This window comes from Chelonoidis abingdonii, chromosome 16 (assembly GCF_003597395.2).
Source record: "Chelonoidis abingdonii isolate Lonesome George chromosome 16, CheloAbing_2.0, whole genome shotgun sequence".
In the NCBI taxonomy this organism is placed as follows: domain Eukaryota; kingdom Metazoa; phylum Chordata; order Testudines; family Testudinidae; genus Chelonoidis; species Chelonoidis abingdonii.
Window position 1 is genome coordinate 25,484,520 of NC_133784.1, and position 25,675 is coordinate 25,510,194.

At 39.6% G+C, this 25,675-nt stretch overlaps 1 protein-coding gene across 19 annotated transcripts in view; it reads right to left on the reverse strand.

The window, feature by feature from the left end:
- Positions 1-7,068: 7,068 nt before the first annotated feature.
- Positions 7,069-25,675, reverse strand: part of PBRM1 (polybromo 1) — an 81,577-nt gene continuing 62,970 nt past the window's right edge. For 9 of the 19 annotated variants that reach the window (XM_032805835.2, XM_032805836.2, XM_032805842.2 and 6 more), the window contains 6 exons: positions 22,014-22,215; positions 17,973-18,137; positions 13,689-13,844; positions 10,891-10,961; positions 9,397-9,613; positions 7,069-7,760 (listed from right to left, as the gene is read on the reverse strand). In XM_032805835.2, the coding sequence (XP_032661726.2) occupies positions 7,588-7,760; positions 9,397-9,613; positions 10,891-10,961; positions 13,689-13,844; positions 17,973-18,137; positions 22,014-22,215 (984 nt within the window). In that variant the 3' untranslated portion in view covers positions 7,069-7,587. Of the gene's footprint in view, positions 7,761-9,396; positions 9,614-10,890; positions 10,962-13,688; positions 13,845-17,972; positions 18,138-22,005; positions 22,216-25,675 lie in introns of those variants that run through there. The other 10 variants (XM_075072987.1, XM_075072984.1, XM_075072983.1 and 7 more) reach the window with 3 other exon arrangements.

A 25,675-nucleotide genomic window follows, 5' to 3' on the forward strand; every position in this document is an offset into this window, starting at 1 on the left:
CCCGGGCAGAGGCCCGGCCACCTATCCCCGCCCCCAGGAAGTCAAGGGGCAGGACCGGAAGTGCAAGGCCCCCTCGGCCTGTTCCCGCCCCCAGGAAGTCAGGGAGTGGGACAGGAAGTATAAAAACCCGGTCCCAGCCCTCAGTTAGGAGGAGGTTGCTGGAGAAGGCAGATGTGGGTGCCTGAGCTCCCGCTGGGCCTGGCTTACCCCTTGCTCGGTATCCGGAGGGGTCCTGGCCTGACCTCCCCTGGGGCCAGCACCCAGAGCAGCGGGCCGCGCCTTCGGACGCTTGCCCTGCGGAGGACTGGACCGGACCGCCTGGACCGCGGTACCCTGAGGACTGGACCGGACCAGACCGCCTGAACCCCAGGATGCTGAGGACTGGACTGGACCGCCGGTACCCCGAGGACTGGACTGGACCCCCTGCCGAGCCAGCGGAGGAACCGATGATCTGGGAACCCCTGGATGACGCTGGCGAAGGGCAGGTACCCAGGGAGGGGGAGGTTGGAAGCAGCCCGGGGGCGGCTGACGACAGTCAGGCCGCAGAAGGCCCCGAGCTGATGGTCGTGTGCATCGGCCAGGATCCCCACTGACCCTCTGCTCGGTGTGTTTCGGTGGGAACCCTGCCGCTCACCCGGTCAGTGTGTTTCGGGCCGGGATCCCCACTGACTGCCTTAGCGGCGACAGCCGCTACTAGGGCCCCAGGCTGGAACGCAGTGGAGTGGGAGGGCCTGCGTTCCCCCTGCCACCCCTTAAGGGTGGCAGACTCCCCCCTTCCTTTACTGAACTTGATCGCCTCCAATTGTCCCTTGCTCTGCCCCGCCCCAAAGGGCCGGAGCCTCTAGACCGCCTGTTGCTCTGCCCCGCCCCAGAGGGCCGGAGCCCCTAGACCGCCTGTTTGTTCGCTGTCCCCACCCCAAAGGGCTGGAGCCCCTAGACCGCCTCTTTGTTCGCTGTCCCCGCCCTACCTAAGGGCTTGGACTACAGACTTCATTCGCTCAGCCCCTGCGACCCGGAGCTGAGCCGCGGCCAAGGCCGTTACAGGAGGGCATAGAGAAGGTCAGAAGAAAAGAACAACAGTATCCTCTCCCCGCGTATGCATTTGCTCAAAGGGAAAAATTTCTAAGCCATCACTTCCAGCACCTTTCTGCTCAGGTCACCACTGCATAGAACTGGAAGTCCACCTTGTAAAGCTTGCTAACAATGGTAGCAGTTGACTATATGGCCACCTTACAAATTTCTGCTGTGCATTCATGAGCTCTTTTTGCACACAATGTCACCAAAGAGTGCAGGGAGTGTGTCCTGACCTGCCTTGTATCCTTCCACAATACATAATCTAATCCAGTGGTTCTCAAACAGGGGCATATGTTCCCTTGGGGTACGAAGAGGTCTTCCAGGAGGTACATCAACTCATCTAGTTATTTGCCTAGGTTTACAACATGCTACATGAAAAGCACAAGCAAAATCAATACAAACTAAAATTTCGTATAGACAATGACGTTTATACTGCTCTACATACTATATGATGAAATATAAGTATAGTATTTATACTCCACTTGATTTATTTTATAACTATATGGTAAAAATAAGAAAGGAAGCAATTTTTCAGTAACTGTGTGCCATGATACTTTTGTATTTTTATGTCTGATTTTGTAAGCAAATAGTTTTTAAGTGAGGTGAAACTTGGGGAGACACGAGACAAATAAGACTCCTATAAGGGGTACAGCAGTCTGGAAAGGGTGAGAGCCACTGATCTAATTCACCTAGCAATAGAGGACTTGGAGGCTCTGAGTCCTTGGCATTTCAGGTGGAAGGATACAAACACGGCACCCAAACTCTGCATAAACCCTGTATATTTGAGATAGACTTTTGAAAGTCTTCTAACATCTGTCTCACCTTTCCTCAGTGGGGTGCTGTGGCATTGGACAAAATGAAGAGAGAATCACTTATTTGGAAGCATGGAAGGAAGAGTTCACCTTTGGGACAAATAATTCCAGAGGTCTGAGCACCACCTTGTCTTCATGAAACATGCAGTAAGTCTCCTGCCCAGAAAGCGCTGCCAGCTCCAATACTTGCCTGGAGGACATGATATTCTATCAGAAAGCCAGTCTTGATGGACAAATAAAATGCTGACACTTACACCAGTGGTTTGTCATGGCTCTTAGTACAAGTGGCAGGACCCATTTGGGAACGAGGCCTGATCACCGGTTGGCTAATCGGACTGCCCTAAGGAATCTGGCTACCTGGGGGTTCTCTGCCAGAGAACCCATGGATCTTGCAAACACCACACTACTAATGGCAGACACCTGAGATGCAATGATACTAGTTTGGAGGAAACCTTTGTCAAAGTTTTCATAGAGAAAAATCCAAAATAGCCAGAGTTCCTGGTTTCCTAGGATTAGCTTCGTGATCCTGCACCAGTCTCAGAACTTGGTCCAGATAAAGGGGCATGCTTTTAAGGTCACCACTCTTCTTGAACTGTCCTGATGACTTTGGAGGACAAGCCTTAGTGCTTCCCTTTCAATAACAAGGCTATTAGGTGCAGCTAGTTTGGATGACTGAAGAACAGGACCTTGTGAGAGGATGACCTGTCTGTTTAGGAGCTGTAGCAGTAGTCCTAATTTCATCTCTATCAGGTCCAAAAAATGGGGCTTGTTCCTCCCGAGGTTGTTCACATAATCAACCGTGGTCATGTTATAGATCCTGAATCAGGACTTAAGTTTCCTTCTAGGCTGGACTGAAACCGTCGTAGCACCAGCTTGACTGGTCTTAGTTCTGGCAGGCTTATGCTGTAGGTCCTTTCCTCTGGGTTCCAGATGCCTTGAGCTGTTTGGGACCCCAAGTATGCTTATCAGCCTTCCAGGCTGGCATTGTGAGCATCAAATGATCTAGAAAACTCATCAGCATGACCTAGTGGACGCTGATCTGAGCTGACCACCATTTTAAAGAGTTGATTACCTGTCCCGAAACCCTCATTTGATCTTTCATGCATTCTGTGGAGTAGTCCACTACCTTGAAGAAAAAGCCTTGAAGGAGCCTGATGTGTGACTGCACCCTTGGAACGATCTTTATATGCGCAATAAGCAAAAAGTCTTGACAAAGTAACTGTAAGGGACTGCGGAAGATTTTGTCACGGTGGTTTAGCTAAGGCTGTTCGCCTTCTCAAGGACAGGTTACTAAAGGGTGCTGTGTACTAGCAGATGCTGTTTGTAGCCGGTTAGAACCGCTTAGCCTGGGAAGCCCGGCGTGTTTGGAAAATCCTGGCCCTTTTCCATAAGAGATAGTCCAGTTGAGGGAAAGCTCCCACATGCCTATGTATGAGTTGTTTTACATGCTATTAGCATAAGGTTATATTTATTAGAATTTGTTTTGCTGCCTTGGACTCGTTCCCCGCTTTGAGTTAGCAACGTGCAGAGTTCCCGTTGCGGGTGTGTTTTCTTTACCTTCATTAAAAGCCATATCACTCACTGTGTGTGTGTGTGTCGTCCCTGCAGAGCACTTAGGCACGTAACAGTAACTGAAAACAGGGTCTTGCAAAAGTGCTGGGCAATCTTAACTGTAGGTAGTGCTGCCAGCTCTGCTTTAATAATGAGACAGTGAATCAAATTCAGCACTGGTTGAAGCAGCCACAGCTCCACAGTTCATCTGGGCCCACTAATGTCAGCAGTAATTTTGCTCCACTGTATCATTAAGATCTAAATTAGACTTGATGGCAAATAGCATAAGTAATAGGAATATAAGAACTGAGTTTTCAAGCAGAAGCAGTCTGAAGTTTGGGAAACTTCCTGCTCAAATGGATTGTACAGGCCCCTGTGGTACTTTGCTGTGAAGAGCCATTTAAAAAGTTGACGGACATGATGTTTCTTGAGAAGAAATGTTTCCTCTCTTGAGAACCATTAACTTTTGTTAATTCAGTTACTTAAAAACATCACATTGTGTGTTCTGCTGGCTATTTGACATGATTTGTGTTTCCAATTTATGCCAGACACTTAGATCCTTAGATAGGAGCCCCTGTATTTTTTTTTAAATAAAACTAGAAAACATTTCCATCCTCATTTTTAATTGCAATTTCAAATGTTAGGTAAATATCTGTGAATATCAGGTCTACAGACAGACTGTGCTTTTTTCACCATTAGTATTCTAATTTGGTTTAATTCCCAAATATATAAGAAGCAGTCCTGAATCGGGCCTACTTCTAGGATCTAATTAGATGCCTGCTCTTCATTCTCATTATGAATGCACACACAAATATTGGAATTGTGGGGGTTTTTTTTTTTTATACTGCCAGTTTGTCCTATGACAGCCTGGGTTGGTTTAAATCCTACCATGCCAATCACCACTGGTTTGCTTCTTTTGGTGACAGCTCTTCAGTTCTTGCTGATCTAAAGCTCATATCCGACACGGCTCAATATTGGATCTGTATCGTTCAGCACCACTGTCCTTGGCAGTACAGCCCAGGGCTTTCCTACTGTGTAGAGGACAATCTGCATGCTCTTTTCTACTGATTCTTAAAACAAAAAAACTACACACCTTCTCCCCCAAAGTCTTGATAAAATCTGGATTTGCAACAGTCAGAGCTGCTTGAAATAAAATTTTAACAAAAGTCTTCATGGGACAATCAAACCTGGTTAATCCAGATCATTTTGCAAACTATTTTTATTCAAATTAAAAAGCCTCAAACAAATTGATGGTACATACATTTTATAAGCCTGGTTATCACTAACTTTTTGGGTACAAAGATGTAAGGAAAAACCAAACATGGATTAACCAGGTCCGAAAACATATGCTGAAAAGTCACCAACACCAACTTTAAAATTTTTACACGAACAGTTAAGTTTTCTCTTGAAGGAAAGGGAGGGATTAGGGGGGAGGACTGGGGAAGAGAAAATGAACAATTAACGGCCTCCAGGTAGTTTACTAAAATACAGATTCTAAATTAATCTATTTTTTACTCTCACAGAAGCCAACCATTTCCTATGCATCCTTTTTTTTAATATGAAAATTTCATTTATGCCAATACAGTAAATCATGGTGAAATACAAATTATGGGTTCAAATACTCCCAAAGAGAGGCATGTCTTTTTAACCATTTAGAGTTAGAAAATAATTCTAGATTGTAGCCATCAAACTGTAAATCCTAAATTTTACTGCATTCTCCACTGAAATGCCTGCAATATACAGAGACATGATTTTGAAATAAATAAAAAGTTTAATATAACTGATTAGGGCCAGCCCAGTGGCCTCATGGTAGTGCTCTGCACTGCCATGCAGGAGACCCAGGATTTGGTTTACAGTTCCAATCTCTTGCTCCTGGGCTAGGAGGAGCGGCGAAGTCTCCCTACAGTGGGAAAGAGGCAGTGCTGCAGGTTGTTCAGCACTGACCTTTCTGACAAGATCTGAGATTTATAGATTCCAAAGGGAGTCCCATCCAGTGCCCAAAAGAAAAAGTAAAAATAAATAAAAAATAACTTAACTAAAATTAAATCCAGGCTCTTTGGTGTAATTTTGTTAATGTCTAGCAATAAGAGAATCTGATTGTAGTGATACAGTTCATGATGGTTCTAAATACTCAAAATTAGGACTTGCTGCCTATCTGATTCAGCTCAATGTCCTGTTTTTGTTGCTAAAATCTGCAAAGATTATGGTCATTTAAATGTACATTAAAATGATACTATACATTGTGGAGGTTTAATATATTTGCAAAATGTTTTATATTAAATTTAAATTTAGAGTTGGTTGTTTACAAATGGCATTAAATTAAATAAAAAGTATATGTGCCGTAGTCCTATTACTGGCAGGGCTCAAATTTACAAATCACTTCTCTCTCGCTCCATAGTTTCCCCTTCCTTCATATTAGTATCACATCTGAAGAACTGGATCTTTAAATGACTACCAGAAAATACGAAAGAATGTTTCCTGTAATCACTGAAAAATTTAACAAATAGTGTAAGATCAATCACAATTTATACTTGCATATCACATTTTCCTCATCACTACAAAGCACGTCACTGAACTAGGCACCAAAATGTTGACTATTTTAAAGTGAAAATATGCACATTGTGCTCAAGGAAGACTTTTCTATTCCAGTGCTTTTTAAAATACATTTCCACATGATGAATATTTCACTCTGTTAGATGAGAAAATATCAGCAGATTGGTTCTTTTGGATATATGTTTCACTGATCACCCTAGTAGAAGATTTGTAAGTAATTTTGCTTTCCCATTTTTTTTTGTTTGCTGCATATCAAAATCATTTAAAAAAATTAAAGTATCATAAAAGTATTTGGCTCTGATAAACAACTTTGCAGTCAAAAAGCTTGTTTGTTAATTTGTTTTTAACTGTCTGGCAAATTCTGAACAGAAGGAAGTCACAGCCCTGAAATGTGGATAGAACACACCATATGTACCTAGTGATTAGGAAGAAAAAAGTTGCAATGCGAGCAATCTATTTTCTCCTACCTATAAACCCTGGTATACACTGTGTTGATTTTACACACGCTGTAGTAATTTTATTTTAAAGCTAGAATGATGTGTTAAATTTCTCTCCAGCTATAGTACAATACTTTCATTATAGTGAACTGAAACACGTAAAAAAAAGATACAAAAATCTCTTACTGTACCAAATCATTAACAGAACATATATAGATTTTAAAATGATTTTAAAATTAATCAGCTGCAGTCTTTCCCCCACTTTTATTTACCTTCCAAGACCTAAATTAAGTCAAAGTTCTGCATTTCTCTAGCAAATATTAATGAACCTAAACCCATGCAAGGAATGCAGCTCCCTACTCTGCTATACGTGTAAGTGATGTCACAGAACCTTGAATGCAGGTCTTGGCAGATAAAGCATTTCACCTTTCCAATGCATTTATTTGTGGTTCAGTTTGTACATGTATTCTGTTACTGATCTGGGATCTCAATGGCCCTTGCTGACACCATCAAATAATTGGACACAGTTGGACAACACAGCAGTAAGCACATCTGTGTTCTTTCTACACTAGTACTTCCACTGTGGCTACAACCAGTGAAGCTGCGCTGGTGGTTAATCACAGATCCAATTGTTGCTAATGTTGACGCACCTTTTACCTTTATTTACATAAAGCCTTTCAGTTCACATCCAACTGGTATTTCTGCTGGAAGTGGTTAACACACACAAGCACATGTACACACATTCTTCTATGAGGTAAACTATGACTAATTTCACATTCCATTGTATTTTTCAAACTAATTTGTAAACACTTATTTGTTTTGCATTTTTCTCTTTTTTATACAAAAAACTGATGGCATTAGATTCTCAATAATAAGTACAAGAAAGATGAAACCTTGACTACACTTATAATCAAATATGAAATTGCCTTTTAAACAAAGGGAACATATGCAAAAGTTTGTGTATTTGATAAAGTCAACTTAATATAACAAAGTGAAAGATGCTTATTAAAAGTGTCCTTATATAAAAATGGTCTTGCAATGTACAGCAAAATGCAATAAAAATTATTGTTGGTTATCTCTCCCCAGCCATTGACTAAAACAGCTATTGTTCCACAAAACTCTTTATATGTTGGTATTAAAGAAGAAAGCAATGTATGTGATTAAACATTTTCTATATTGTATGCTTGACGGATATTAAGGGTGTCTCGTAGCATCAAGTCTCGAAGACGCCACAGTGCATCTGCCATTGTGGTATGGGCCCCTTTACTTTTCAACCAGTGTGAAGGAAGACGGCTCTCTTGTTCTTTGGATAGATGTACATCACGTCTTCGTGCTAAAAAATTAAAGAACAGCCTAATTACCTCGTGCCTCTTTTTAAACTGGTTTGCCTGCCTCCCCTCCAAGATTTCTCATCATATTGGAATAACATGGAATACAATACTCCTATACGTCTTTCCTTTCCCCCCACCCCCGCATCTCCAGTCCCTCAAGAATATACAGAACATTTAAATTTATTCTTTCTTACACTTTTAAAATAAAGGAATTAGTTTACTGAGTTTTGGTATGCTCATCTTATATCCTTAATTTTTGTTATGGTTATATGCATGTATTTTATTATTAAATGATCCATAGTTTTATTAAAATACTTTCTGGTTCTGTACAAGCCTTCTTTACCTATTTTAAAATGTAAAATAACGCTGGAGAAATAGAGAGGGATACACTTGTGCTCTGTTGCTGGGACTGAATTAGTTGAATAAATATTGTATTAAACTTGTATGCTAATATTTTTATTCCAAAACTTTGTTATACTAAACTTGTTTTTATAGTAAACATTTATTAAACTGTTACACATTTGAAAGCCTTTGGAGACTTGATGGCAAAAACAACTGCCTTAATCACTGACTCTATAGATCATATTTGATTTGTGATTCATAGATCAACTACACTAAGATAATCATAATAATCTCCTCAGTCAATATCAAGCAATTGCTCATGTTACAAAGACAAAACAGGCAATTTGGAAGCTGCATGAAGAATCTGACATTGCCATCCCCTGCACTAATATCCAGTGAATACGCAAAAAGATCTGTACTTTAAATGCTGCTAATTTACTATAGCAGAAACATTCTGATCAGGTAGAATCCTTTTAATTTAATTAAAAATTAATCTAAATTTTAGGTTTTTAATAAGTTCTCAGTTAGATCCACAATTCGACGATCAGTATACAACAATCCATTGGTAGCAATTTCAGGTTCAGATCCTGCCACTAGATCTGTGTGGGGAGATTCACACTTACTTCAATGATAAAGATCTGCATGGCTGCAGAAGTCAGGCCTGTGCAGATCCAATTTCCAGGATCAGGGCCTTAAATCAATACTTCATCCTCCACAAACACCACATTATCTCAAATAAAATATTTACGAAATCTTGAGCATTGCAGCAACATCTAATTTTTTTAAATGTAAATTACACATAAAGAAACTCTTTAAATTCTTGTTAAAACAAGACGTTGCAGCATTTCACAATGGCACCTGGAATTAGCAAAAAACTTTATTGCCTGCTTTTGCTGCGTTTAACGTAAGCAGCAATGCTGAATTTTCTTTCATGCTTTATCTCAATGGACAGTCAATTAATATTTCTGCAGTCAACAGTGCATCCTTAAAGGGACACTGTCATCTTGTTATTACAGGAGCCAAAACAGTAATTTCAAGCTATATTTTAAGGATGCTGAGTGTGAATATAGTCATCTGACTGCCATTAACTTTAATGGAAGTAGCATGGACAAATAAGTTTTGTGTTTATTTCAGCTGAGTATTTCCTGCTGCACTCTTAAAGTGTCAACAAATATCCTTTTTAATCTACGATTGCTTTTATAACTGGTTACCAAGACAGGACTGTGGTAACCAGATAAAAAACAATAAAAAATGTGTTCTGTCTCCCAATGTCTTACTTTAGTGTAGAAGCCTTACCTGAAAGGGTCTGGTCCCACTTGCTAATACTATTTGATTCAGCACTAAGCCCCTCAATATATTTCAGGTAGGCGTCAGAATGAAGAAGCCTCTGTGTCTTTGGTGGAGGGGAGACAAACATTGGAGTTGTGGGCTGCTGTATAACCTGCTGACTTGCTTGGCTCTGACCAGGGTATGGAGGTGGTGCCTGCTGGCCAGGTGGCCCAAGCAATCCCATCTGAAATGACAAATGATAGGACAGTGAGCACTTTTTTTGTTCAGCTGCACAGATCTCCATGTAAAAACACAGCCAGGTAAAAGGCCATGTGAAGACTTTCCTGTTTTAACCCCACACCTACCAAAGGGTGGCATTTCTATGGTTTCCAAAGAATGCCAAGAAATACTCAGATAACCACATCCCCCACAAGATGTGCAAGAGGCTAGTCTCTTAATTCAGCATCAGAATGAATACCAGTTGAGACTTAGGCACAGGCAACTCAATGTATAAAATAGAAAAAGATTTTCAGGTGAAACCTCCACAAAACAAGGATCCCTGTTTTTTCAATGAGGTGCACAGGTACAGGGACTGTCAGAGTTAGGCAATTTCTAGTATTTGTTTTCTTAAACTAGATGGTAAGCTTAGGAGCAAAATCTATATCATCTTATATAGCTGTACCACACAACGGGGGCCTGATCCTCTTTGGGGACCCTGAGCACTTCCATAATATAAACAACAATCATCATCACACAAGAATCACTATTACGCGTAAGAAAATCCTAGTTCATGATTGGTTAAAATCCATATGACAGTAAGTTTTCATTATTTATCTCCTTAAAAGGTCAACAATACTGAGTTCTGGAACAATGTTAACCAATCAGGTTGCATATGCACTTTACTACCTTCTGACTGGTTCACAGATACAAAATAATTCTAGAAGTCCAAAATAATTTCCCCTCTAAAATGTTAGAATTAGTCTAATGATTTGGATGGCCAACAAACAATTGGCTTATACTAATCAATGAGAAGGAACATTTGATCATCAATAGAATCTGACTTGACTGTTCAAGAACCAGATACTGTCTATTGGTTTTACGAGTTTTTGGAGAAATAAAGGAGGTGCAGCCTGTTTATTGATGGTTTGGAAACAGAGGAAGGAATCTTCCCACAAACAAATAAGAAAAAATATAGGTTATCAGCAATTACACAGTGCACAAAAATGACTCAACAATTAGGACAGGAAAAAAAGAATACTACCTAATTTAAATTGCAGAGGGCACTTTGTTGGGTAGAATTAAATTAACCAAGTTAGAATCTGGCCAAGAAAAACAAATACTCTGCCTATGGGATCTTCAATGACCATAAGTGGTCAGAAATGCCCTGATTTTACATCTCATTTGAAAGACAAACTGCATCATAGCACTCACTAGCACACTGTGGAGACACTGGTTCAATATTAACCCAGAATATAATGAAATATGACTTTTAAAGTTTCATAAAGAATGTGAACTACTTACCGGCTGTCCAAAGGGACTTCCTCCTGGTGCCGGAGTGCCTACCATGGAAGAAACGCTTTGGCCCATAACACCTACATTTTAAAATATAAACAAAATTAGTCTTATTTCATCTCAGTGACCAATGCCATTTTGTCTTTTATAAAGATCTGGCATCATTATCTAACTGAATATCATATCTTTACTATTGAAATTAATTTTATTCACGATAATGATACAACACTGCTTTTAAAAGAAAGTTTCTAGATTTAAAAAAGGCATGATTCTGAGATGCAGACTGCTCAGTTTAAAACTCTCTTTCCCCACCCCACCCCATGCTTTTCAAAAAAAAAAAAAATTTAAAAGAGATTCTATTCTGGTTTCCATTTTGCCAGTTGCAAAATCTCATCATTCAAACTATACATCTCTTATTTGAAAGCAATCATCCCATCCCTTTTTTAATAATTAAAAGAAAAAAGAAATATAGATTTGTTCCATTCAGTGACATCCAACATTTCCCCTACATTCAACATTATAAAATGTGTTCAAGCAGCAGCAAAACCATGCAATTCCTTCTTTTTGATGCTACTGTACTATATTAATCTTCTAATAAAAAAAGCAATTTAACATTGCTTAACACTGAAGTGATAAGATTAGTTTACATAGTCTTAAGAGTAAAACAGATTAATGTTAGCCACTTATTTTTCAACTTCGGAAATTACATATGATAAAGCATTTCCGATTATTTGGATAAATATTTTACACGTTTTCCCTATTACATGAAGTGCACCAGGAAACAGACCAGGTAAGTCACACTCAAAGATGAATTTACAAACTTAACTGAGAGCTATCTGGTTCGTGACATTTTACATGAAGATGACTGGGCCTGAACAGATTAATGAAAGTTGCTCTTGATGCAGTTCTTTCTATTTGTGTCACAGCTTCATCTTGTCATAATCAAATATAATTAATTTTCTAGTTGAAAATGTATGCATATATTTTACCAGATGTAATCTGCATGCAGTGTTCTACATCAGTGATTGAAGTTGATTTTAACACATGTGCCACAGCAATTTTTCATTGGCATTTATTCTTAAGCAGAAATTGAGCTAATTTTCAAACTCATGACATCCCTGTTTCAAATGTATTTTCAGTAACAAAAATCGAGTAACAGGTAAGAATTCTTCTAATGCAAACAGTGTGATATGTTAGGGAATTTTGGGGGGTGGAAATGGAAGAAACCTCTCCTCTTCCAGCACCTAAGAATGGCCCCACCCTCACTCTCCACTGTTCCAGATGAGATTCTGAGGATCCTTCAGTCCTAGCTCTATTATTTCTTCCTTGAATCTCTACCTTCTCAGTTCTAAAATTCTGAACCTATAATGCTCATTTCTCCAGTTGTGATAACGAACAACTGACCTCTTAAGGGACACAGCAACCTGGCACAGTGCAGCACCACCAAACCTTTATACTACTACCATCAGCTCTTAAATTTCACTGACTTGGTGAGCGGGAGATGCAGCTGTATCTTGCAGTCTATCAACAAACTATGGTACTGAACCCATTAATGTTATGAAGTTAATGTGAATCTTGTACACCAGTTTAGGATGCAGGTTGCATATCTAATACTGACTGAGTTTTTCTTTAAACCACTTACATTCAATTACATAACCATGTTAATAGGACTTCAGGTAAACATCTACTGTAGTTGCAAATGGAAAATAAAAGGCAAACAAGATACCTTATACAAGATATAGATTAACAGCTTAACTGCTGAACGTGTGCAACATTTTAAATGGCAGCATTGGAGTATGTTGCGGGGAGCAAACGGGGAAAGAAGCAGTAGTAAAGAGGATAAAAGAGGGTAGTGGCCAGCAGTCCCAGAACATAAATGAGAACAGCACTATCTATACATTGCATTTCCCCCGCTTTCCTAAAATATTACCATTCATCTTTTGCTCTGCTCAGAGATTTAAATTTTAAACGTGAAAATAAAGACAAATGGGGAAAAATGCTGTTCTTTGTCAATGAAGATTTTGACTGTGATTGATTCCCTTCACCAACACGTACTTCAAATGAATGTTCTTACTAGTTCTGGGACATAATGTATTGTTGACTCACTAGCACTGAAGGCTATTTAATATTAACTTGTAAGATTGCTTACAATTTTATAATTAGCTCTGTGACTGGTCATTTTATAGATTGCAAAGTAAGGGTGAGGATTGCCTTCCACTTTTATATTTGGTGAATAAACAACGACAATTTCTAATCTTATCGTATGTATATGTAATTGATTATCTGACCTACTGCTAATACATAGAGATATTTAGTCAGTTGTGTGGATTTAAACTGACTTTGAATATAATTAAAAAAAATAACAACGCACAGATACAAAGGATTTCCACCAGGCACTGGCAACAAGAAATCCCACCTATGCCCTAGTAAAAAAATATTGTACGTTCTATTGAAATACAAGGATAAGAACTAAGCTGCTTTCACAGTCTGAAGCTACTGATAAACATGCCCAAATAACATGATTCTGACTAGTCATATTTCATCAGGTAAATCTTTTGTTGCTTGTTCCCTATATATGTTGTTCTGCCAATATTTATTAACATTCCATTAAGCTCAATGGACAATTGGGATATACCAGGTATATCCCGCAGCATGGCACATATGTTACAGTTAGACATACCTGGAACATTCAGCAACAGTCAAGCAGTTAAGTTATAAACAAACAAGCTTCAGATAACTTCTGTAACAACTGGTTAAACTGTGAGAACATGAAGAATGAAATAATGAGTGAATGTGGACATTCTTACCCGGTGGTGGGATGCCTGGGATGCCTGGCATACCTGGCGGAAGTTGGTGGGGTGGGGGCACCCCAGGGTGAAGTGGCTGCATGCTGCTCATGCTAACAATGCCATCAACTGGGCCCTGCAAAGGTGGCAGCACTGGCGGATAGCCACCTATCATGCCTTGAAGGACACAACAAATTTCAAACATGCATCAATAACATGCAATATGATCTAAATAATAAGACATGCACTACCCACAAATAAGCACCTTTAGTATAGCAGGACAATACTACAATTAGTATCTTGCAAGAATGAACAAAAATTAAAATAAAAGTTATAAATATGAAATGCTATACTTTGGATGAATTAGTATTTAGTGTATTTGTAATGTTCTCATGGGGCAAAAAATGCTGAATGTTCAAATACAAATTAACACAAGGAATAAATTCAGCCACAATTAAATGATTCTAATGTGAACAGTTTTAACACAGCATTAAAGTTCTGTCATTCATATTCAAATTAACAGCACAACACTCAGTACATCAATTTATGCACATCCACACTGTGGGATAGCTCTGTGGCCAAACTTAATTGCAATATATAAAATTCTCCAACCATTTTTCTGTGGTATGCATGCAGAATTCACCTATCAAGGTTATTTATAATGCATGCTCTTTAACTCAACGTAGCGGCGTGTTTTTGTTTTTTTAATTACCTTCTATACAACCTGAGCAAATACACCTCTACCCAGATATAATGCAACCTGATATAACACGAATTCACGCTCTGGGGGGAGGGGCTGCTTTACCGTGTTATTTCCCGCAGTGGTGCTTGGGTGGAGATTTAAAGGGCCCAGGATGTCACACAGTGGCAGGAGCCCCAGGCTCTTTAAATCACCATTGGAGCCCTGCCGCTGCTACCCTGGGGCTCTGGCAGCGGGACTCGGGTGGCACTTTAAAGGGCTCGGAGGTCTGGCTGCTGTGGGAAGCCCTGGGCCCTTTAAATCATCGTCGGAGCCTTGCTGCTGCTACTCCACCATTACTCCAATATAACACGGTTTCACCTATAACGTGGTAAGATTTTTTGGCTCCCGGGGACCATGTTATATTGGGGCAGAGGTGTATTTAAGTGGAAATTAAAAATCTGATAGCTCTGGATGTGCTGGGCCATATCAACCTTCATCCCATGCAATCGCACTGAAGTCAGTTGATTTATATGGTGAATAAAAATCAAGGCAGAATTTGACCTCTGACGCTTCCTAGGCCTCATAATAAAGAAAAAGATACAATGAAGAATATACTGGACCATCTGCTAACAATCTCAATTTCTTGGCAGTGAGAAAGACCCAAGTATAGTACTGTCAGTAAGCTAACCTGAAAGGCCATGTGAAAGGTCTGTATTGTGTTTATTAAGCCCTAGAATTTTAACTTGTTGTTTCCAGTCCCTTGAAGTTTGTTAATTTTGCATGGTGTGTTGTCAGAGAGCTAAGGAAAGGTGTTTGTAATACTACGAAAAGACAACTGAGGATCGGAGAACATTCTAAAGAACAGGAGATGGAACTAAATATGCAAAATATTGGAGAATCTACAGTGCATGCTGAGAAAACACCTCCAGAGTCTCCATTACACTGACAATGAACAATCTATAAAAAAGTTAACTTTAAGAATGCAGAGTTTTCTGGATTAAGACCAATTGATAACTCTCAATAGCTCTGATTGACTACTCTCAAATAGAACTACTGGGTGTTCAGGAGCAAAGGGTATTTGTAGCTGAAAAATAACTAGCAGCTTGCTCAGAAAACATTGTGACGGATCTGAGAAACATCAACTTTTTTTCATGTTTCAAGTGAAGCCAACAATCAAGAAATAACGGTTTGGTCCCACTTGCAATATAAGTTTCTTTAGGCGAACAAGAAATTTAGCTCAACATTTAAATTGTAATAGATTTCGATTTCAAATACTTTTAAACTGGTCTCTTTGAATTTATCAATATATTTCAAAGCACATTTTTATTTTAAAAAATTAAACTCACAGACAAAAATCTCAATATAGTAAGTGGTCCCAAAGTAGCTAAAAAGTTCTGCTACACCAGCTTGTAGTAAGATCTTCAAGTCAGACACTTGAATCTTTTAAAAACTTTCCTTTCAGTTACAAACATTTATTTGCACATATGATGCATGGAATACTTACTCAATAGCTGATTGACTTAATATACTGTAGCGAAATCTGCATTAAGGATTGGTTCCAGTAGTCCAACTCATGGTTTATGTGACCACTTTTAATATCTCAATGTGCAGTTTCCACTACAGTTTTAGTTATTAAAAATAAATCTAACTGGTAGCCCTTTTTTTTTGGCCCCTTGGATAGCTGTTTACATCTTCTGAACTGTACCTTCCCCTATTTTCCATATAAACCACATTTACAGAAGCTCTTGTATATATAATTTTACACATGACTAGAGATTTGTTCCCTAAATGTGTATCTTAGAAAGTGCTAGGATTTCTGAGCCTCAGATGCTGAACAAAAGTCCTGCAACTAGTCCCACGGGATTATTTAATCCAGATGAAAGTAACAGAACTGAATATATGCAGCCCTTAATTTTTGTATTACCTCATCACTGGCTTAAAGGTTGAGGAAGAAATAAGTGAAATCTCAATTTATTTATTCAGTCATTTTCAAATAAAAGATTCCTGGAGACTGGGAAGTGGATGACTCCATTATCAGTTGTAAGGAAAATATTTGGAACTATTTTGCATGATATAGCGAAGACACACTTTGGAAATTCATTTCTATCAGTCTGAATTATGAGAGGATGGTCTTTGTGTTTGAAGAACTCACCAAAAGAGAGAAAGTAAACAGTGAATATTATGTGCAGAACTTAGATTTGTCACAAAGCATTTGTAAAGGTTTCACAAAGGGCATTGCTAGCTATGAAAAAAAGACTCCCTGAAAAAATGTTAAATTGATGGTCAGTATAAAGACATGAAAGGCTGAAATTTGTAGCTTTTCTTGATTGTATAAGATATTCTCAAGGTAAAATAAAGGTGGTAGTGGGGAACTCTTGTTTAGAACATATACAAATGATTTAGATGAGAATATCAAAATGTAAGACAGCAAAATCTGCGAAAGGTATTACAACTGAACATAAAAAATGAACAATCAGACTCAGAGAATTTCAAAGAACCACCTGAATTTCTTTACAGGGATTAGGATAACAACAGGAAAATTCAATTTAGTGTAAACAAATGCTTTGCAGTCTGGATATCATAAGCCAAATAAGAAACATTTATTTAATTGAACATCCATGCAACCTATTGACCAAAGAGGAATTTAGAGGTCATAACAGAAAATACAACTTCAAGCTGTCAGCTTAAAGTATGGCTGCAGCCTAAAAAACAAAATTGAGAACAAATGGAGCAACTCAAATGCAGTAAGGGAGAGATAAAATATACTTTAATTGTATGTACAAAGCACTATTTTTAGAACTTGACTAAACTAATGTGATCTTTTTAATTATTCTGTGACAGAATTAGATATTGGAGAAGGAGAAGACCTAATTCATACCCCTGCCAATGTAGGATGGGTTCCCTTAACACATTCTCTAGGGCTTTGCCCAGCCTTAGGACCTAATCCTAGGACTGGCATTGTCCTACTGAATTCAGTTGGGATATGACTGCTAATCACAACACCAGATAGTACAGATTTGTGGAAAAAGCCCTCAAAATGCAGTTCTATTCTGTGAAGTGACTTGGTAAAAATGACAATGTGGGATTTCATATTTATTGTCTCAGTTATCCCAGATCAAGCCTTTTCTGTTTATAAGCAAAATAACCTTTTTAGCTTCCAAATCTGCAAACTCATCCTGGAATCTGAAAGTCAGGCTGGATTTTTCAGTTCACATGTCACCAACAATAAAAGATTTCAAATGGAACCTACTGAACACTTCCATTGATGATGCATGCACTAGAAGAAATCCAGCTCACTTCTCTTTGCAGTACTAACAGGAGTAAGCATTTCCTTTAATAAGTAGAGTGAACACAGATGATGGAATACAAACAGGGAGCAGCTCTACTGCGAAAGGAGGAACCTATTTTACAGCCTTTTTCAGAAGAATATTAACTACTGGAGAGGGTAATGGGGGGGAAAATCAGGATAATTTCAAGTTTAAGTATATTTATTATGAAGAAAGGCTGAAGAGGCTGAGCTTTTTCTTCAGTAGGAATAAAGTGACCCAAGAGAAGCGTTCAGAGTTATGAAGGGGTTTGATAAAGTGGATGAGGAAAAAATGGTCATAGCTCCTACTTTTTACCTGCAACAGGTGTCAACTGCTGATTGAGCATTCCCATTGGTGTTGGTGGCGGCACCACCCCCATAAGAGCCCCGACAGGAGTGCCTGCCCGGGGGGAGGAATTCTGCTGCTGTTGCTGTGCTGCTCGCTCTCTCTCCTGCTGCTCAGCAACTTTAGCTGCCCGCTCTGTAAAAGTATTTTAGATTTTCAGTTCTGTTTTGTAACCCAGAATTTCAAAATATTATCTGTTCATTAAAGAGGACTATTAAAACACTGGCATAGTTTAGTCTAATATAAAATAGAACAGATTATTCTACTCATACAGCATATAATTTGATTCATTTGGCTCCAGCTAAAACTTTTAGAGAACCTATCATGAAAAATATTCCATCAAGTTTTAAAAATGTGAAGTTTTATTTGATTAAAAAGTTAATTTTAAAAAGTCAAAGAACAGATTTGATCATAACACCAGTGTTACCAACATGATAGCAGCAATCCAGCACTAGGCCCGGTCCACACTGGGAAAACTGGGGAAAACTTTCCCACTTTTCATACCACTGGCTTAGTTAAGCCAGCAGTAGCAATGTTGAGAGCTCTCGTGTAGATGTGCCACCAGTTGCTGCTGGCATTTTAAGCACTTTGTCGGTTAGACTTGTCTCAAGCAAGATGAGATCATAAGAGTGTTTAAAATACAAGTGGCAATCAGTGGCCCATCTATGTTAGGGCTCCCCATGTCCATACTACTGGTCGAGTTGAAACAGTGGGAGCAAAATTCTTGCAAGATTTCCCTAGTGTAGATAGGTCCTTAGTGTTTTAGAACATAACAAGCAGCAGATGGATGGACCAAAAATAGTTCCTCTGCCTCTCCTTCTGACTTCTCCCTTTCCCCATCACAGTTCCCTTACAGCCATTTCCTTTTTAGCTACAGATGTCTAACTCAAATTGTGCTGCTCTGGAGAGGCATGTGTGTCCTTAGTATTGTGAATCTGATTGGTACCTAGATCAAGTTTCTTCACTACTACTATAAGAATAAAAGCTTGACTGCACAGGGACTCTGATAAGAAGACAATTTTACATGGAAAAAAGAGGTATTCCAAATGCCCATGCAAGGTGCTTTTTTGGGCATGCAAGTTACTGATTTGTTTTCTCTGAATATTATATCCTATTGAAGCAATGAGAAGCAACAAAGAATAAATGAATGCAGCATATACCTCTGTTGATTTTAACAGCACTGAATGGTGAGACTAAAAGTTCTCTTGAAGTTGGTGAAAGATGAAAATTGTTACTAAAAACAGCAATAAAGTGTCAAATGAAGCTAAGAAGTTCAGCAACGAGATTAAATGTTATATGCTTCTAAAACACTAGCTTTTACCAGCACAGAAGTCCAAAAGCCTTTCATACAACTGTGTTTCATGGGTAACTTGTTTGGTGCAACCTCTAGAAGTATATAAATACACTGAAAGACCAGTTCCATTTCTTCTAGGCATTTCCTTCCGTGTTTTCACCAATCATTTCAGGAAGGGATGACGACGCATAGGAACTCCTAAATTTATTACTGGCAACACATATATAATTGAGAACAGAGAACACAAGCCATTTAAGGGGAGATGCCAAAGTAGGAAAGCGGACACTCTTCTTCAGAGTGATTAAAGAATTTGGAGAAAAGACAGACCCAGCTGTTCAGACTCTCCTTTAGTTTTGGCCCGTTAAAAAATGATCAGATAGAAGAAGCCTCTTAGACACTCTGCTGAATTACTGTTAAATTTTCTATTTGACCATAATGCTAGTAACTTCAACTTTGGAATGCTGAGTCTTGAAACAGGACTGTGACCCACCTAACACAGGGCAATGCTACATCAAATCTGTCTACTGATGTCACAACTGGCACAGATCTAACAGATGAAACTTACAACATTGTCACAGCAGTGCAATAAAGGTGCACAGACTTAGAAAAGTTCAGCTGGGATTCACTATAAGGTTCAGTGACTCCAATCTCAAATCCTTCAGCCCAGGGTTTGAAACACTGGAATGACCTATCCAACACAATTTATACGGTAGGAAGATGCCCCTCTGCTTGAACTTCATTTTTCCTTACAATGAGTCTTTGCCTCATTCATAGTACATATTTACAAAATTCTTTGCAGTACAGCTAAATTACCCATGCAAAAATGTGCAATGAGTCTACTTGTGTTTGAATATTGCTAAAAATTGTACAACATATACCCCACATGTGCAAGGTTCCATTTTCAATGTGTCATACTCAGTCAAATCCAAACCAATTTTCACCACAACACTGAAAGACACTGAGGTGTAAAAATCACACCAAATTTCATCTTTCTGTCCTCCATTTCAGTGTCCACACTAGCACTTGCATGAATTTTGTGTTTTCTCATAATGGAAGGAATATATTTTCTCCCACCCACACATACTCTAAGCAAATCAGGTCAGATGTCGTGAGCTTCCCCCCGCCCCTCTCCGCAAAAAAAAATAAAATAAAAAAATCTAATTTTGGGCAGGGACCAAGTCTGGTAAAGTTCTAGTTTTAAATTGCAAGCTTTGGAAAGTTGTAAGCAAGTAAAATAAGGCGACTAAAATGGAACTACCTATGCAACCTTAACTACAGTGGGCATTGCTGCTACCACTGTATTACAGTTGCGTACTCTGCTGGAAAAGCAAATAATCTAGCTTCTCTAATTAGCATGTTTAAAACATGCTAACCATCCTACTGTTCTTGAGAGAAAAGACATACGAAAGGACATTTCTCTTTTATAAGGTGCCATGCATACCTATGGTGATGTATAAACAAACTGCAGCATAGGAAAAATGTCATACTGTATGGTACATTCATGATATAACAGCATTACTATTTCCTATATGGAGTTTGCAACAGATAACCTGCAAATGACTAAATAGAGCCTCATTACGCTCTACCACTGCAAAGAGATGCTATGGAAAATCCAAGGGGGAGAAGTGATGTCATGCAAATTTAGTTTGAAAACCAAAACTGCTTTTGAGTTATGAGCATGCCAACAAAACACTTTAAGAAAAAGGAAACTTATAACTTAAAAAAAGTTAAGTAATATTTGTTCTAAAGCCAAAACCTTATACGCTAGTTTCCTGCACCAAGTAATTTTTTATTATAACAATAGTGCTATATACTTCTACAATTTGTGCTTTATAATGGAAATGCTGACACATTCTTAACTACAGCAGCAATAGTGAATACCAACAGAAGAGATTTAAATGATGGTTTATCTGTACTCAGGCAGGGATCTCTTGAAGAGTGTCACTTGTGATTTGAGTTTGATTAAAAAGTTCCAAGACCAATATCAGGTAAGAAAAGAAAAGTTTTATGGAGTACTTTTCTGCCTGGACTCTTTGGTCTATAGAACATTCTAGGATTCGTTTAGGAAATAGAATATTTCAACAAAATCAGTTACAACTCTTGGACAATTCTAAGATTGAAAAGATTATAGTCCCAGCATTGTAACGGATTAGGTATCCTGAATTTTTATTTTATTATTTTTGTCCTACTTTATTTTAGCCGAATTTTAATTAAGCAAAAGACTTCTTTTTCCATTATGTTTCATGCCTTCTTACCTGCTTCCCATGCTTTGAACAGCCCCCCTCCTTGTTCACAAAGCTCTCTTGCTTGCCTTCCTCCAATCCTCTTTAAATCATCACTTCCTCAAATGACTCATGAGCAAGTTTCCCTCCCAACTTCCACCCCAGCAATGTTATCTCCATACCCATCCACTTCTGAGTTATTTCCTTGTTTTATCTGTCTTTGTGTTCAATCAAAAATACTTTGTGGCAGAGACACACTCTTATACTTCTAAAGCACAGTGTTCATATGCTGCACTATATAATTAAATTATACTAAGATATTTTCTATTTCACTCCTACAGTTCATTACCATGAACATTTACTTAAATCTTTCCACACATGAAGCTACAAACAAGACATTCTTCTTTAATAATTAAACTTATCTGAATAAAATTATTGCATCGCTACAGAAAGGAAAAAGCAGACCGAGTATATATTACTTTAATTTTCATTTACCTTCATATTCTGCTTTCTTGGTTGCTTCCAAGTTTCTCCATTCAGTTCCTACAAGCCTGCTGAGCTCTCCAAATGAGTAGTCTGGATGCTGAGCTTTAATCACAGCTCTCATTTCACTGCTAAATAGGATATACCCACTCATGTTGATCTTCCTTTTTGATCCCTCCTTCTTTGTGCTGCCCTTGGCAGACTTTGGAGTGGACTGTAAGAAAAATGGATTATAACCACAAATATACAATGGAATTGTCACAAGATACAAAAGCCTTTAAAATGGTTAAAGCATCAACATTTCCTGTGCTTCAGTAGTATTTATTAAACAGCTGCCCTTCCTTGCAGCACTCAAAGAGATGTCAGGTCTCAAACTCACAGCTCATTTTATAAAACTATACAAGTGCATGAGGCACAGGGGGAAAAAAACAGTTTCACTGGTTTTTAACTTTTCCATATATTATGCTGACCTCACAACTGAAATTTGGGAATACTCTGATGGAGAGAACAAATATCATTCCAAGCTGAGCAAAAGGACTTTCTAGATGAGTGGTTTTCAACCTGTCGTCCACGGACTCATGGGGGTCCGCCAACTATATCTAAGATTTCTAAGGGGTCTGCACCTCCATTCAAAATTTTTTAGGGGTCTTCAAATGAAAAGAAGTTGAAAATCACTGTTCTAGACCAAGAAAGATTAATAAGATACGGGCTGTGACTCAGCAAACTGAAAGATGTCAAAATGGAATGGGAAGGTAAGATAAGTGCAATTTCATTACATCTCAAACCCCATTCCATAAATGTCTGTGCTGCAGATACAATTTGAGTAAATACGTTGTATTTATGGTCATGGGTTTTACTAAAATTATTTCTACCCTTCCTCCTTGGCTTTCTCAACTCTATCTCTCTCTAAATACGCTTTCCTTGTCTTGTTTGGTAGATCTTCCTCCTTTCCTTCCTTTCCTCCCTCTACTCTGTATCACTGAATGATCTTCTCCACTCACACAACTTAGACAATAATCTTTGGCTGTGTCTGCACAGCAGCCGGGAGCATGCTTCCCAGAGTGGGTAGACAGACATGGCTAGTTCTACCAGAGCTAGCAAGCTAAAAACAGCAATGCAGCCATGGGTAGCAGTTCAGGCTAGCTGCCCAAGTAAAAGTCTGCTTAACCCCCTAGGTCAGGGGTGGGCAAAGTTTTTGGCCCGGTGGGGAAACTACATTCAGGGCCATGAACGTAGGGCTGGGGTGGAGGGTTGGGGTGCGGGAGGGAGTGCAAGGTGTAGGGGAGTGTGGTGTGCAGGAAGGGGCTCAGGGTAGGAGGTTGGGGTGCAGAGTGTACAAGGGGGCTCAGGGGAGGGGGTTAGGGTGCAGGAGGGATGCGGCAGGGGGTTCAGGGCAGGGGGGTGGAGTGCAGGAGGAGGCTCAGGGAAGGGGGTTGGGATGCAGGAGGGGTACAGGTCTGGCAGAGGGCTCAGGGCAGGGGGTTGAGGTGTAGGAGGGCTTCAGGGTGTGGGCTCTGGCCCAGTGATGCTTACCTGGAGCAGCTCCAGGGTGGCAGCGGCGCAGAGCGGGGCTAAAACAGGCTCCCTGCCTGCCCTGGCCTCTTGTCGCTCCCAGAAGCGGCCAGCACCACGTCCCTGCGGCCCCTGGGGTGAGGGGAGGCAGAGGGCTCTGCGCAGTGCCTCCTCTGCAGGTACCTCCCCCAAAGCTCCCATTGACCGCGGTTCCCCATCCCTGGCCAATGGGAGCTGCAAGGGGAGGGCAGTGCCTACAGGCAAGGGCAGCACGCGGAGCCCTCTGCCACCTCCCCACCCCAGGGGCCGCACAGACGTGGTTCCAGCCGCTTCCAGAAGTGGCACAGGGCCCATGGCACCATGGGAATGACAATCCCGTGGGCTGAATCCAATGCCCTGATGGTCCAGATCTGGCCCGCGGGTCATAGTTTGCCCACCCCTGCCCTAGGTACATGCTTTGGAGGCTAGCTCCAGTCACTACCTGTGCCACTATGGCCACACTGCTATTTTTAGTACACTACCTAGAGCAGAATTAGCATGTCTGTCTACCCGGCTCCCAGATGCAATATAGATATACCCCTTCTGTTGATGACTAACAAATCTGCCTTTCTTCTGATCCTTTGTTCAGTCCTACATCTGGTTCCTTCTTTCTGGCATGTCATTCCGACACCTGATTGTGAATGTTCAGCAAACTTGTATGGCCAACTCTGAGTTATTAGTACACCCCCGCAAGTCCTTCCTTCTTCCCAAATTTTCTGTCACTCAACAGCACCCATCCAGTCACTAAGGCCATAACATGGGATCATCTTTTACTCAGTTCTCGCTCTAGACCCATATATCTAGGCATATCTAGATCTTCTAGTTCTAGCGTCATTTTTCAGCTTTTTCTCCCTATTCTATGCTCAACTGACAACCATTATAATTTGCATCAATTATGTTTGCTAATAATGTAAAGGTTCCACATTTTGTCTGATTTATTTATTAAAATTTGTTGTTGTGTGGGTCTAGTTCTTTGTTGTTCATTTCATAAAGCCACATTTTCACTGAAACTGTGACAGGGACTGTCAAGCACCTCCAAAACCAGCATCAGTAGATTTGATAAATTTACTGCTTTTCTGTAGAGACCTTTGCTGTATAAAATAATTTCTAGATGCTTAGGGCACCGGGATAGAAAAACCCCCCAGAGACAATCTTCCTGAAAGTGCTAAAAGGTGTACACTGGAAGCTGGGATATCAATCCTTTTTCAACCAACCAATTATGAAGTTGATGTTGACTGTGGAAGAATTTCTTTGCGCACTTTGGTACTGTGTAACGTGTTACTTCTTTCTTAGCAACTTCTAAGTAGTATGCTGAACACTAACTTGAACATAATATTTTGCAGCTTTCTTTTCAGACAGACTCAAGAGCACTGAGTATTTTCTGGGAGTTCATAATTGGGTTATTTCTCATGTTCATTCAACCATAGTGTATTAATGTTAACACTGATTATTTTCAGTTTCCCCTTCAATTTTCCTCTGAGTCTTCACTTGCAACACCCAATAGTGGACCTGTGAGGTTAAATCTATCTAGGAGCATACATGAAAGATGAAGAGCTTTTGTCATTTCTTTAAACTGCTCATTTGTGCTACACTGAAGGCAAAGTTAGGTTGCAACTTTCTTATCAAGCTCAATGTCTTTTCCTTTTGTTAGTTTTTATGGCATAATCACCAGTAAATTTTTGCTATTTTTTTCACACTGTTTGTTTTGTTTTATTTAAATCTCAGCATGGAGTTAAGTTAGAAGGGAATTAGCTAAATGAAAAGACATGGGTGGGGATGGGATGAGAGGGGGTTGAAGAGCATGAAAGAGGGGGAAGGAGGGATTGCAGCAAGAGCAGATCAACACAAGGGAGAGCATGATTGGAGTCAAAAGTGCAAAAAGCACTCTGATGTCATCATCCATGTCCATTGGTCCCTGATTGTATTGCTTTCGGCAGTGGTCATGCTCCTGATAATGTTCACATTATCTTTTTTCATTACTTTAGTCTATTTAATTACCAGTTTCCTATCACTTCATTCACCCATATACTGATGTATGATAATCACCAAATACATATATTTTTGCAGGATTGATCAGCAGCTTTCACATTTACAAGTCTTAAAATGAGAAAATGACCTAGTGA